This window comes from Bubalus bubalis, chromosome 11 (assembly GCF_019923935.1).
Source record: "Bubalus bubalis isolate 160015118507 breed Murrah chromosome 11, NDDB_SH_1, whole genome shotgun sequence".
Taxonomy (NCBI): domain Eukaryota; kingdom Metazoa; phylum Chordata; class Mammalia; order Artiodactyla; family Bovidae; genus Bubalus; species Bubalus bubalis.
In genome coordinates, this window is record NC_059167.1 from 98,220,778 (window position 1) to 98,235,276 (window position 14,499).

The window sequence follows — 14,499 nt, forward strand, 5'->3', positions numbered from 1 at the left end:
TTCAACAGGGCTTCCCCCGCGGCTCATGGTAGAGTCCGCCCGCAAGGCAGGAGCTGCAGGAGGCGCAGCTCCGATCCCTGGGTTGGGAAGATCCCCTGGAGGAAAGCACAGCAAACTACTCCAGTATTCTTGCCTGGAGAACCTCATGGAGAGAGGAACCTGGTAGGCTACAGTCCATGGCATCGCAAAGAGTCAGACACAACTGAAGCAACTTAGCACGCACACATACTTCAATTAAAAATAAATAAATAAATAACAATAATATGTGTCGTATTGATTTCCTAAGGCTGCCGTATCAAATCGGCACTAATGTGACGATTTAAAACAGAGAAAGTATACTCTCACAAGTGCGGAGGCCAGAAGCCTGAAACTGAAGTATTGCTGGCTTCCAGGTGATAAAGAATCTGCCTGCCAATGCAGGAGACGAAGGAGATGTGGGTTCCATCCCTGGGGCTGGAAGATCCCCTGGAGTAGGAAATGGCAACCCATTCCAGTATTCTTGCCTAGAGAATACCATGGACAGAGGGGTCTGGCAGGCTACAGTCCATGGCGTCACAGAGTTGGATACGACTGAGCACTTGCACAGGGACGGTTCCTTCTGGAGGCTCTGAGGGAGAATTTGTTCCACGCCTGTCTTCTAGCTGCTGGTGGCTGTGGACAATCCTTGGGAATCCTTGGCTAGTAGATGCATCACTGCAGCCTCTTTGTCTTCATACGGCATTCTCCCTGTGTGTCTGAGCCCTCCCTCTTCTTTCTCTTATAAGGACACCAGTCATTGGGTTTAGGGTCCACCCTACATCCAGGATGACTGCATCTTGAGATTCTTAACTTAATTACATCTCAGAAACCTTATTTCCTAGTGAGCTTGAATTCACAGGGCCTGGGAGTTAGGATTTGGACATGTTTTGGGGGATACAGTTTCACCTACTACATATGTTAACACAGGTAACACATTTTAAAATGAAAAATAGAAATATTGTCCAAACAAAAATTTAGTGATAAGGGTCATATTGCTTTACATTTGTGTGAATCTCTTTAATATCTAGATTCATACAAGAAGCTGGGTACTCATCCGCTTTTACATTCAATATGTTATATGTTGTTTTGGTTGAGATGTATGATGAAAATCCAACCTCTCTTAGATAATCTCAGACCCTCTGAAGGGGTTTCAAAGGCTCCCAAACATCTTTGGAGCACACTTGGAGAACCACTGCTCTGAAGTATATACTTTAAAGTATTTGCAAAGTGGAACTTCTAGGTCATCTATGTATCTTCCACTTTATTAGACGATGCCACATTGTTTTCCAAAGTGGTTGTGTCAACTTACATATCCACCAGGGATGTACAAGGGATCTTGTTGTTCTACTTACTCACCAACATCTGGTATTGTTGTATTTCTAAAAATTGGTCTATCTGCCTTTCTGGTGGTGTGTGCTGTATTCATTATGGTCTTAATCTTTATTCATTCTTTCTCTGTATTGCCACTTGATGCATAAAGAAATGGAGGTTTAGAAGAGCAATGTTACTTGCCAAAAGTCAAGAGTAAGAAAATAGAATCCAAGTTTTCTACTTTGAAACTCAGTCTTCTTTCCACTCACAGATACAAATACTACTACTTTTTCTGACCTAGTGTTACCAAAAGCAAGGTCCAGCTGCTTGGCACTAGAAAGGTGAAATTCAAGAGCAAGATTGGTTGAAAAGGAAAGTTTGCTTTGTTTTGGAGGCTGGCAACCAGCAGGGAGAGGCAGACTTGTGTCCAAAGGCCAAAGCCCTACTGACAATCAGTGGGCAAGACCTTTTAAAGGGGGGTCTCAAGGGCGTGCTGCGATTCACGGGGTCGCAAAGAGTCGGACACGACTGAGCAACTGAACTGAACTGAACAAGGGCGTATAGGTGGAGGGAGGGGGCTATACATGCAGAAAAAGCACAGTCAACTTTGACAGTCTTCTTGAAATTAGCCACGCAGTGGTCTGCTCAGTGTCAGTAAGTCTTCATCTCCAGAGTCAATTTGTTCCTATTCCTTTGCTGCCAGTTCTCGGAATTGTGGTAGCTTATGTCATGGGTACAGTCTGGTCATCAGGTAGTTAATTTCTTCTACCTGGTGGGGGTTTCATTTTCTACAAGACAGCTCAAAGGCTATGGCTCAGAATCTTATCTATAGCCCTTGAGAAAGAACTAAAGGTCCTTGACATCGTTTAATAACTAAACTTTGTTATTTTGTCTTGTCTGTTTTCCTTTGTTTCTGCATTTTTTTCACTTCTCTGATTAGATTTATTTTTGACCAAAGTATTTCTACAGACTAAGGGCAGGCTGAGGACATTGGGAGTTGAGGGAAGGCCCCATAGGGTCCTGCCCCCTTTCACTTTTTCTCAGAAAAGTACAGTCTCCCCCAAATCTCATTTCCTAGGGGCTCCTTTTCCCCTGCAGAGGCTTTGGGCACCCAAGGCCTAATATTAAAGATCCTACATCTCTCCATCCCCCTCTCCATAAGCCCCTCTTTCCTGCCTGGTTCCTACCCATGTGCTTATTATATGTTGCTTATTATATGACAAGACTCTTATACAGCATTTTTCAAATGGTAACCATCTGGGTTAAGTACTATTATTATCCTCATTTTACAGTTTCAAAGACTAAAAGAGAGCTTAAGCAGATAGTTTAAGGTCAAGCAGCTAATAAATAACAGAGTAGGGATTAGAACTCCTGCAGTCTTGTGGTCAGAGAATTCGCGCTCCCAGCAAAGCTCCTTCCCCTCAAATTTGTTATTATTTACAGGAAAACTCTCCGGAAATCGCGGAGCGCTCTTCTTCCGGGGATAAGCCCCTGACGGCCAGGAGACCCCTTCCTCGCTCCCGCGCCCGGCCTCCCGGGCGCTCAGCGGTTGCAGAAGCACTCCCCAGCAGGTAACGCCTACCGCCGGCCACGCCCTCTCTCCGGGCCCGCCCCGCCACGCACGCCACGCAGGCCCCGCCTCTCAGCCCGGAGTTGGCCGGAGCAGAGCTGGCGCCTCGCGAGCTTCCACGTACGCACTCCAACGCCTCTCCCCGCGGCCGGGGCGAGCACATCCGGGTCACGGGAGCGGGCGCCCCAGGCCCCGCCTCATCTCCCCCGATCTCTAGTCCCCGCTTCCGGCCGTCTCAGGCCTTTTCCGCCTGTTCTTTGCCGGCCCTGTTTCCGCTCCTCGGGTCGTTCTGGCCTCTGGGCCCGGGTACCTCAATACTTTACGCCGTACCCAGGGACTGACTCCGCATTTTGACTCTCTCCGGGGCTCGGAGCCACGCGGCGGTGCGTCTTGGTGGCGCCGCCCGGGCCGAGGCCTGCCGCGCCGCGGCGAGTTCGTGCAGACCTGACCCCGCGTCTCCGCAGCTCCGTTGAGGCCGCCGCCTCGGCATGCCCCGGCTGGGGTCCGCGCCGCGCTGGGCGGCCGCCGCGGGCCGTTGGGGCTGCAGGCTGCTCGTGCTGCTGCTGTTCCTGGTGCCGGGCCCCGGCGGCGCCTCCGAGATCACCTTCGAGCTGCCCGACAATGCCAAGCAGTGTTTCTACGAGGACATCACGCAGGGCACCAAGTGCACCCTCGAGTTCCAGGTACTACGGGCTCAGGCAGTTGCCGGCCCCAGCTCGCGGTTCCAGGGTCGAGACCGTTTTCTCATTCTTTGTCTGATTTCAGGAATCACATCTAGGTAGCCAATGCAGGCCATTTGGCTTTCCTTTCTGAAACCTTGTGCATTAGATAGTTAAGAACAGATATTAAGATACATGAATTCCAGAAATGCTTCCTGTGTGTGTGACTTTTCCATCCATTCTCTAATGTCCTTCATTTTGAACTTTCTTCCTTTTAAGAGTTAAAAAAAAAAAAAATTACTCCTGTTCTATAGTGCCCTACGTCACTTCGCCGCTCTCTAAACCACACCTCCACTTTCATCGTATTTCAAGTGCTGCCAGTATCTGCCTCCATTGCTTTTCAGTTTTTCCATGGATGTTAGGACTATTGGTTAATGTCCCTGTCGTTGGAAGAGCTCTGTTCCAGACCAGGTGACCATCTGCCAGACGTTTTGTAGAAGGAATTGCTGTGATCAGTGAAAGACACTTTTTCATCTTGGGATTATATAAAAGTGCTTATTTAACAGATGTAATTTCTTAACTTGGTTAGAACATTCTTTACTCTGTTTCTTTTTTTTTTTTTTTTGATGGTAGACTTAACATGTTTGAACAGCTATTGAGTACTAAGTGCTGCTGCTGATAACAGAAGTGAAGAAAACAGATAGGATCGCTGCCATCATTCTTGATTCTCTACCCATCCTACTTTCTTTTCTTAATTAGTACGAGTTCATTCTATAAAATTGTGCTTTAAGAGCAGAGAATTAGGTGATAAACGTTCTGGTCTTTGGGATCTCTTGGCTTCTTTAGGAAGCGATTTGATACCGAACTGTAAAGGATAAGTTATAAATGCTTTGGTGAGGAGAAAGAGGGAATGGACTTTGCAGGGTCATTATGGAAACAGTGACTGGGAATTTGAAGAACTGTGGTAATTATGACTAGAAATCTGAAGAAATACTACAGCTGGGAATAAGGAGCCAGAAGAAGGGAGGTCAGCAGGGGCCAGACTATGTGGTGCCCAGCTGGTCGAGTTAAGGATTTTAGTTTTTCCTGAGAGGATGAGAAGCTGTCCTGGGTTGTAAGCAGTGCAGTGGCAAGTTCCGAGTTTTCTGGGTAGCTGGAGGGATGTTAACCTGAGCAGGTAGAGAGCGTGTTGTGGAGAGCTGCCAAGTAGATACATCAGTGAAAGACGGATTAGGAGGCTGTTGTAGCGATTCAGGCTGAGGCTAGGGTGGTAGCAGCAGGGAGAAGGAAAGGGAAAGGTGAAAGGATGGGAGATACTCTATGTAAAATCCACAGAAGTTGGTGATAATTTGGCTACAGTGAGTGAGGGAGGCCAAGGATGACTCTTTAGCTTGCTTAACTTCATGAGGACAGAAAAGGTGATGGCAAGAATTGTAATATAAAGTGTCAGTGAAAAGCTTATTTCTTTGAACTTAAATATTTCTTGACTTCTGTATGCAGATGCTGTGCCTGGTGGTGAGAGTACTGTTACAGGCTAAAAAGTCAGCATCTGTTGTGTGGCAGACAGTGTACCAAGCATTTCAGGTGTATTATTTAATTCCCTGGACAACCCGATATAAGATGGGTTTAGTTTTTATTACTCATTTACTAGTGATACCCAAGGTCACAAACTGTAGCAGTAGCAGAATTAGTATGCAGCTCTAGGTTAGGTTCTTAACCATTGTACTACCTCTGAAAGATAAATGAGGCTGACCTTGCCCTCAGGGACCTGACATAGTCACACAGTCACGTAATGTTAAGTGCAGTAATGAAACTACACCCCTAGTGTTGTGCTGGCTGAAGATAGAGAATCATCAGGGGAAACTTAGCGGAGGGTCTGCTGTGTGAGCTGAGTCTGGAGGGAGAAATAATAGTTGCTCTAAAAGTGGCAGAGGGGAAAAGGACTTCCTCAGCAGATATGTTACGTTTGTGAGACTTAATTCCAGCAAGCCTGAAAATTAGCCTGCGTCGGCACTGAAATATACTGAGTAGCAGTGTTGCTTTGTAACTGTGGATCTGAGGACTTTAGGGGTGATTTATACCAGTTTGTCTGCGTTGTTCCTTGATAACAGTGAGACTGATGATTTGTACATGCTCAATGTGAGTCCCCTGAGAGTCTGCTACTGAGAATAGTTACATGGCAGAAATATGCCTGTGTGAACAGCAAAATATAAAAAACCCAGTCAAGACTCCTGTTTTGGGCTCACTAGTTCCATGGTGTTTCCTGTACACCTGGGTGGTTCCTGATCCAAGAGGGTTTCCTCTGGCCTCATCCTCACAGAGTGAGGACGGGAAGCCGGGACCTGACCTCTTGTGTCCTCTTGCCATGAGACAGCTTTTGGCTATGATGTTTGGTACTGTCATCTCTTCCTCTAATCAACTGTAGATTTGTAAGCATAATCATTTTGGGTCCTGTGATTCTTTAGCAAGCAGACCCTGTGTTACTGTTAGTGCAGAGACTTGTTCAGAGAATTCTGGCATTCTGGTGTTTTTGGAACACAGTGAGAAAGGGTAGAAAAGGTGCTGAGACTTCCTTGAGGAAGTGCTAGGGAGTAGTGTGCTGTTGATGACAGGTTTGGGTTTTTCTGTAGGCCACAGGAGTTTTCAGAAGGTTTTAGGACACGCAGGGAGGGAGGTGTTACTATCATCTAGTGGAGATGCTGCTAAACGTGCTTCAGGGCACAGGGCAGTGCAGCCCCTACAGCAAAGACTGCTCACCCCAAATAATCCAACCGAGGTTACGAAACCCTGGATGAGAGAGGAGAGACTGGGTTCTGGGAAGACCTTTTAGGAAACTGTGGCAGTAATCCTGTCTGGACTGTGGATCGGGAACAGGAGAGATGGAGTGAATTTGAGAGAAGCAATAATATTGAGATTCTGTGACTAACTGGGCAGGTAGGGACACATCATTCAAAATGATCTCCAGTTTCTTTCTTACGTGATCAGGCAGATTGTTAGCCCCCGGTGGCTCAGTGGTAAAGAATCCGCCTGCCAGTGCAGGAGATGCAAGCGATGTGGGTTCAATCCCTGGGTTGCGAAAATCCCCTGGAGAAGGAAATGGCAACCCACTCCAGTATTCTTACCTGGGAAATCCTGCGGACAGAGGAGCCTGGCAGGCTACGGTCCATGGGGTCGCGAAGAGTTGGACATGACTTAGCTACTAAACAATAACAACAACCTTTATCTGAAGTAAGAGTATTTGTTTTAAAGTTTGGTAGAAGAAAAGTGGCAGGATGATCAGTTTGGGTTTTGTTTTTTGTTTGGATGTATGTTTTGATTATTTAAAATACTATGGTGTTAAGTATGAATAATTGGGTCTGTAAAATGCAGTCAGTATTTCACCTAGAAGAAAGGTTGTTCACTTTTGGTGAAAAGGGGAATACCCAATTGATAAGACGTCATTTTTGTGTCAGATGTTATATCTATATGTTAATATTTGCCTGTTTTACAATTTCCTAAATACCCAGTTATATTTCATTTAATTATCGAAATGATCTTATAACATAGTTCAGTTATTCATATCTCTTTAGTGACAAAGGTCACGTAAGTAACCAATGTTCTTTGAAGTCCAAAGTTTGATCTCTCTGTTCTACAAATCTAGAATGTCAATATTATGCTAGACCAGAAGGCAAGCTTGAAAATACCAGTACAATAAGGGTGGTTGGGAATCCTCTACCCAGTGTCTCCTCATTGCGTCCTCCTCAGGTGGATCAGGCACCCTGTGATTCTTCTCCTGTCTCCTCTCCCTCTTCTCAGTTTTTGCTCCTCTTTACTCCTTTGCTTTTTTCCTCTCTTATACTTGTCCAGGTACCTCAGGAAAAACCTCTTTCTGTCTTCACTTGTGTAATTCAGATGGCTCAGATTGTGACGGCTCAGATATGCTTATGCTGAATAAGCATAATCCCTTGAAAATAGTTCCAGAGTCCTCTTCAGAAGCGTTCCACCTGCTTCTGCTTTCCTTTCATCTGCTTCCCTGTTCAATACAGACTTTGCAGATGAACAAAAGGTTTATCTGCCTTTGCCTTGTTCTGTTTTGGTTTTCCTTTAATCACATGTGTTTAAGCAATGCAGTTTAATCTTTTATGCTTCTCTTGGAAACAAGTTGATAATAATGATATACTCTTAGAACAACCCACAAGTTAGTTCTCTTCAAAATGCAATTCAAAACAAAGTATGCATCAAATTCCATATAACTGACCTGTAAAAGGACTTAAGAAACACAGCCTGTTTGTAATTTGGCAGTAAAATGAATTTCAGTTCTATAAGTATAATAGCATGGGGTGTTGGGCTAAAGACTGGCCTACTTTTCTGCTTCACTGAACGGTCTGTGAGTGCTTGGATCATGCTGGTGGGAGACTAGGAGAGGAGATTTGGGGAAGGAAAGTACTGCATGGCAGTTAGCTCAGGGTCAAGGGTATACATTTGGCATCAGCCTCTTAGGAGCTGAATAATCTTGAGTAGATTACTTATTTTAACTCAGGTTCGTAGTTTGTAAACTGAGGGGGAAATGCCCTCTTGGAGGGTTGTGGGAGAATTAAGTGATATAGGAGCCGTCTTCTGGCGTGTTGGTTCACTCCCTCTCTCCTGTCGTGAGGAAGTGTGTTCAGTCTCTGTAAAGCTTTAGCTGAACTGAAATCTGCCTCCCAGGACCCATTCACTGGTAGAAATCAAGAAACATAAAATTGCCTGTGATTGTTTTAAAAACCTTACAGCCATTTTAACAGGAAACCTGACTAATTTCTCAGCCTTGTTCCTTGCAGTGATCTCTTCATTTTTTGCTTGTTTTTTCTCTCTTGTAGGTTATTACTGGTGGTCACTATGATGTAGATTGTCGACTAGAAGATCCTGATGGTAATGTGCTGTACAAGGAGATGAAGAAACAGTATGATAGTTACACCTTCACAGCCTCCAAAAACGGGACATACAAGTTTTGCTTTAGCAATGAATTTTCTACTTTCACACATAAAACTGTATATTTTGATTTTCAAGTTGGAGAAGACCCACCTTTGTTTCCTAGTGAGAACCGAGTCAGTGCTCTTACCCAGGTAATAAAAGTCATATGTTTAAAGGGGGGAAAGGGCATAATTTAACATGCATTAACTCATTGATGAAACACCAAACCTTGTGACTTTAACACAATCTTTAAGACCTATCTTAACTCTTACAGTATATTAGGCATTTCACAGAGAACTTCAGACTTTTTTAGTGAAGACCAGTGTTAAAGTATTTTATGAAAAGAAAATGGACATTAAAATAGGAGGATCACTTTGGTAGAAACATCATTGACAAAGGAAGTTTAAAGGCCTAAACAGTGCTCCAGCATTCTGAAGCATTTTCTGAAATTCATGGAGGAATGTTGCTACTGTAACTTAGCAGGGGAAGTTAAGTTACGTGATGCCATAATTAATTAATATATACATATGTATATATTTGCATACACACACTTTTATACAAGTATTTAGTGTTATGCAGACTGCTGTTACAATAACTTTTGCTGTAACTGAAGGTTAAATAGTAAAGATTACTAGTAAGTCATCTAACAAAAACCAAAAATAGTTAAGGTAGCTAAATTGGGTTTTATTTTGAAGAAGAGCTTAATGAGAGAAAGATAGCAAGAGAAATTTAGAGTCAGTGAACAAATACTGCTCAGGTGATGAGAAGGGTTATTTTATTTCTAGTTCAAATACAATATGAGCTTAGAGTATGTCTAAAAGATAGTTTGGTTTCCAAAAGAATTATTTACCACTTTCCTATTAAAACCTTAAATTGGATTTCCTTGTTTCCAGGTTTCAGGTGGTCTCTTGACCAAGGTCACATAGTGATAGAGGCACTTTTTAAGAGTGTGTTAAAGCCTTAATTCATAAACCTGTTATAAACATTAATAAGATGTGTTCATAAGATGTGTTCAGATGTTCTTATTTTTAGTAATGTTCTTTTTATTTTAGCATCATGTGTGAATAGCACTTTGTAAAAAGGTTTTGTGGGGGGCCATTGTTCATAACTCAACCTTCATCAGTTTTAATTTGTATAATACGATAGCTTGCTTTAAAAACCTAAGTAGATAAATGCTTTTAGGATCACTTAACCTCCTTTATTTGTATCATATTTTAAAGCTCTTCTTATTTCCATTTTTCCACTTTTAAAAAGTCTCCTATAAAGCAGCTGTTCATGCAATAGAGTTTAAAAAAATTACCAGCTGAGAAATGGCCAAATAAATGGTATTGTTTTGCTAAATCACCATTTTTTTCACCATTAATAAATAGAATGACTATAGTCTAATGGTGTTTGTATATAAAGGCTGGTGGGGAATTTTGTAACAGATAGATCTGATATCCCCTAAATCTAATCATCATTTACAAATGCAGAGATAACTAGATATTAGCATGTCTTCTGATAAAATGCAATAAGTCCATTACATTGCCTGTGTGGTATTCCCATTCAGAATATTATAACTGAATCCCATGAAGTCTGTGTCTCCAACCATAATTTATAAGAAATACAGAGGATAAAGGAACACCAGGGGAATAATCAACAAAATCCAGCAAGTGGGAAATGCTGATGGACAGAGGACCCAGTTGAATTTTCAACAAGTAGATGCTGCTGCTACTAAGTCGCTTCAGTCGTGTCCGACTCTGTGTGACCCCATAGATGGCAGCCCACCAGGCTTCCCTGTCCCTGGGATTGTCCAGGCAAGAACACTAGAGTGGGTTGCCATTTCCTTCTCCAGTGCATGAAAGTGAAAAGGGAAAGTGAAGTCACTCAGTTGTGTCCGACTCTTCGCAACCCCGTGGACTGCAGCCTACCAGGCTCCTCTGTCCATGGGATTTTCCAGGCACGAGTACTGGAGTGGGGTGCCTTCTCTGACAAGTAGATGGGAAGAGGGTAAAAAAACAGGAAGAAAACCTAAAGATTAAAGAAGACTTGAAAGACATATCAGCTAAATGATTATATTGACCTTGTTTGCCTTCTGATTTGGAAACTTTGCTGAGGTGTTTGGGGAAATCTGAACATAGTCTGCCTGCCTTTTTCCTCTGGGCCATGCCATGTGACTTGCGGGATCTTAGTTTCCTCCCAGGGATCAAACCCGGGGCAAGGCACTGAAAGCGCCGAGTACTAACACTAGATGGTCAGGGCTTTCCACTAGCTTTATATCTCATCACTTTTAAGGAGTTATTGTTACTCTCTGTTACAGGGCTACTGGGATTATGTTTTTTAAATTGTTACCTTTCAGAAATAAATATGTAGAAGTATAGCTGAAATGGTAAAATATGTGAGATATACTTTAAAATAATTGGAATGGGATTGACATGGGGTTCATCATACTAGTTGCTATACTTTTAAAGACATGAGAACATTTCCACTTTGAAGGTAAAATGAAAAAAAAAAAAAAAAAAAAACTACCTCAAAAATTGTATGAATCCACGTAAGTAGTTCTTTAATTTCTGTGATTTTCTCTAGTTCAGTAATTCTTAACCTGTGCCCCTTTGTCATGCTTCAAGAATCCCTTGAATGCTCTGAACTTGTGTCAAATCCTTGTTTTTATACATACTTTTCAGAGGAAGAATTCTTAGACTGTTCATCATTTTGAGATACATGGAAAGCAAAGAAATGCTAGAAGCACCTGTCTACCTCTTACTAAAACTTATAAATCATTCATTTTAGTACATGGTGATCTTCCATTCCTAGAAACCAAAAAAAAACAAGCAAAAATGTTTGAGTATTCTAATCGGTAAATTTAATTTGTAGACCTCCTAATTTCTCATACTTTTTAAAGAAACTTTCTCTGAAATATTTTTGTAACTATTCCTTTTCTACTTATTTTGGTAGAACTTAAATTATTTTCTAATATCTATTATTAAAATCACAACAAACTCATTTTTTTTAAACTCCTAATATGTGGTTTGTGATATAAAATAAGTATAATATAATAAAACCTGTATCTCACTACCAGGATTAAATTTTCAGCAGTAGAAAAATATTAAACTGGTTGTTTGTATACAACAACCAGAAAAATTAGACTCTTAACCCTTCTCAAGCAAATAGTGTAATGTAGAAAAAGGTAAGATGTCATCAGATGAAGGCCCACTGGCTCACAGTGAAAATAAGACTGACGTCCCATTGAGAATGTATATATTGTTTTTGTTGACTGAAATGAGGGAGAAACTTACTTAGCAAAGTGGTCAATGTGGGGGAAAAAATTCCCACTTTGAAGTTTCAGCTGTTTAAGATACTTGAAATGACTTTGACAGTCTACGTTCATGCCATGTTTTGCTCATTTTTGCTATATTTGGACTTTGACTCATATGCATATTATTGGTCAGATTTACTGACGTGTCATTCTCTTCCTCCGAATTCTTCCTCTTGGAGAATCTGGCCTTCAATTCTGTCGCCACCAGCCTTCACTGCTTAGTGTTTCTTCTACTGTTCGCTTGGTGTTCCACCCGCCACCTTACAGATGCCGCAGCTGCAACGCTCCAGTTTGGGGCAAGCGGCTGCCAGTCATCCTAGTGGAGCAAGTGAAAGGGTTGCTCTGCCAGGACCACTGACATGAATGAGTGAGTGAACGAGGGCCAGTTCAGTGGCATGTTAGTCACATGAGGACTTGGGATCACAGTGAAAGAAACGATGGATATGCTAGATGGATTGTACAGAAAGTATGAAACCTACTAACTGAAACTCTTTCTCTTTAGATGGAATCTGCCTGTGTTTCAATTCATGAAGCTCTGAAATCTGTCATTGACTATCAGACTCACTTCCGATTGAGAGAAGCTCAAGGCCGAAGCCGAGCTGAGGATCTAAATACAAGAGTGGCCTACTGGTCAGTAGGAGAAGCCCTCATTCTCCTGGTGGTTAGCATAGGGCAGGTATTTCTTTTGAAAAGCTTCTTCTCCGATAAAAGAACCACAACAACTCGTGTTGGATCGTAATTTGAGAATTGATACACCATTGCCGCTGTAATATTGCTGTCCTCCAATTAATTTTAGGTACCGAAGAACTTAATATGGCAACATATTTAGAACCTTACTCATACACTTGTTGGGGGTGGGTGTACAATGCGTATCCCAAGCTGTGGAAAGGACACCTTTTTTTATTTGTAAAGGTAGAAAAACTTTGGGACTTGTTTTGGGCTATTCATAAATATTCAACACAATGATTTACACTTTTCTGGGTTGTTACTATCTACTCCTCACACGCTAACCTTTGGTAATTTTGATTCCTCTTATCCTTTTAAAAGTACTTTTCTTGTAAGCAGTGGATATTTTAAACGAAGCCTTCAATTTAATGTTGATGTGTTGTGGAGGAAGAAAATTACTTTTTAGTTGTTTATAGTAAATAAAGTTTTGTTTTTAAGAAAACCAAATGTGATTAACTGTAACCCAAGCCCTATTCTGCATTGTTTAATTTTATGAGGAAAAAAATCTACCATAGAAATATTAGTTAATATTGATATAATTTTAAATTGACACATCATGGTTTAATTTATTTCTCAGTAGCTTGGAAAATGTCATTTTTGTTGTTTGGGTTTATTCTATGATCTATGACCAGATATGTTATTTTTTTTTCATAAAGACATTCTTACACACAGGAACTAGTATGTTTCAGTAACAGAGTTTACAGAGACCTTAAAAATCAGACTGTTGTTAACAGGTAGAATAATCACAGAATAAGACACTACAATGGGGAGCAAATGACATGAAAAAACTTTTAGTGAGTTGTCAGCACACATTACATTTTCAGTACTTTTACAAAGAAAAAAAGTGATCTGTTTCATTAAACATTGAATTGGCTAATTCTTGCTGTAATGTGGCTTTAATGTTGGGAGTCACTCCTAGCTTTAATTGACAGTTGTTAATATAAAAGTGAAAGTGTAACGGTGCCACCATACGTTTTATTCCAGTGGGTGTGATGCACTGAAAAGTGAGTTTCTTTGGTTTTTTTCTTTCTTTTTCTTCTTTGTTTTTTGGGTTTTTTTTGTTTGTTTTTTTGTCTTGCACATATAATTTGTACAATCTCTGATTTAGCAGCCCTAAGATGATTTAAAAATTTAGAATGCTGTGTGTGTTTCTTATTTGATAATCTTCATTGATTGTACTGCATTTAATGAGTATTAAATAGTGCATTTTCTGTACACTATAGGATTTAGTTTGTGTTTGTATTTTATAACTTGCATAAATTGAGCTGACTCAAATAAGATTTTGTTCCAGGTATTCTAGGATAGAATACAAGATGATGCAAAATTGTGTTTAAAGCTCTTAACGCTGTTTAAAAAAAAAAAATTACGACTGCTTTTTGCCATGTTTCTCTCCCCCACCTAGAAGTAATGAGTACTGAACATGACTGGCATGTTTTTAGGGCTTTGGTATGTGGTACTACAGAATACTGATTGGACAGCAATTTTAGTCACTTAACCTCCACCAACTAAAAGTTAGCTCCTAATTCTAAGTTGTCTTAAAATGCACATACACTTCTGCATGTAAGAGCAAGATGAATTCAGGTTGTCCTGCTTGCTAATTTAAAATGCTACAGTGTAGCAAAGGATGAACATACTTTCAACCCTTTAATTCTAAAATGTTTGAAGACCAAATAGCTACTCCTTCAACAATATTTATCAATGGATTAAGAACTGAAGTTTAAGATTTAACAGATTTCTCTTCTTTGGGATCTTGTCCTGCAGCTTTTTAAGCGTCCCTCTGTATTTAGAGTTGCAGATTTTAAACAGTACTGTTAAAGTGATAAACCTGAGAGTATGTTGAATGTCCTTTTCAGGTTGCCTGCCTGCTCTTGTGTTCAGATAGTTACACCATAATTAAGCAGAGTTGGGTATCATCAAACTGCCAGATTTGGCATAGATAATAGTTATTTAATCTGTACCTATCTAAACTTCATGATATTTAAAGACTA

The 14,499-nt window shown here is 41.1% G+C and overlaps 1 protein-coding gene across 1 annotated transcript in view; it reads left to right on the forward strand.

Annotated features, from left to right (window-relative positions):
* Positions 1-3,098: 3,098 nt before the first annotated feature.
* Positions 3,099-14,499, forward strand: part of LOC102406411 (TIR domain-containing adapter molecule 2) — a 46,265-nt gene continuing 34,864 nt past the window's right edge. Inside the window, exons 1-3 of the mRNA XM_044925499.2 lie at positions 3,099-3,582; positions 8,397-8,642; positions 12,288-12,419. Coding sequence (XP_044781434.2) covers positions 3,388-3,582; positions 8,397-8,642; positions 12,288-12,419 — 573 coding nt within the window. The 5' untranslated portion in view covers positions 3,099-3,387. The remainder of the gene's footprint in view (positions 3,583-8,396; positions 8,643-12,287; positions 12,420-14,499) is intronic.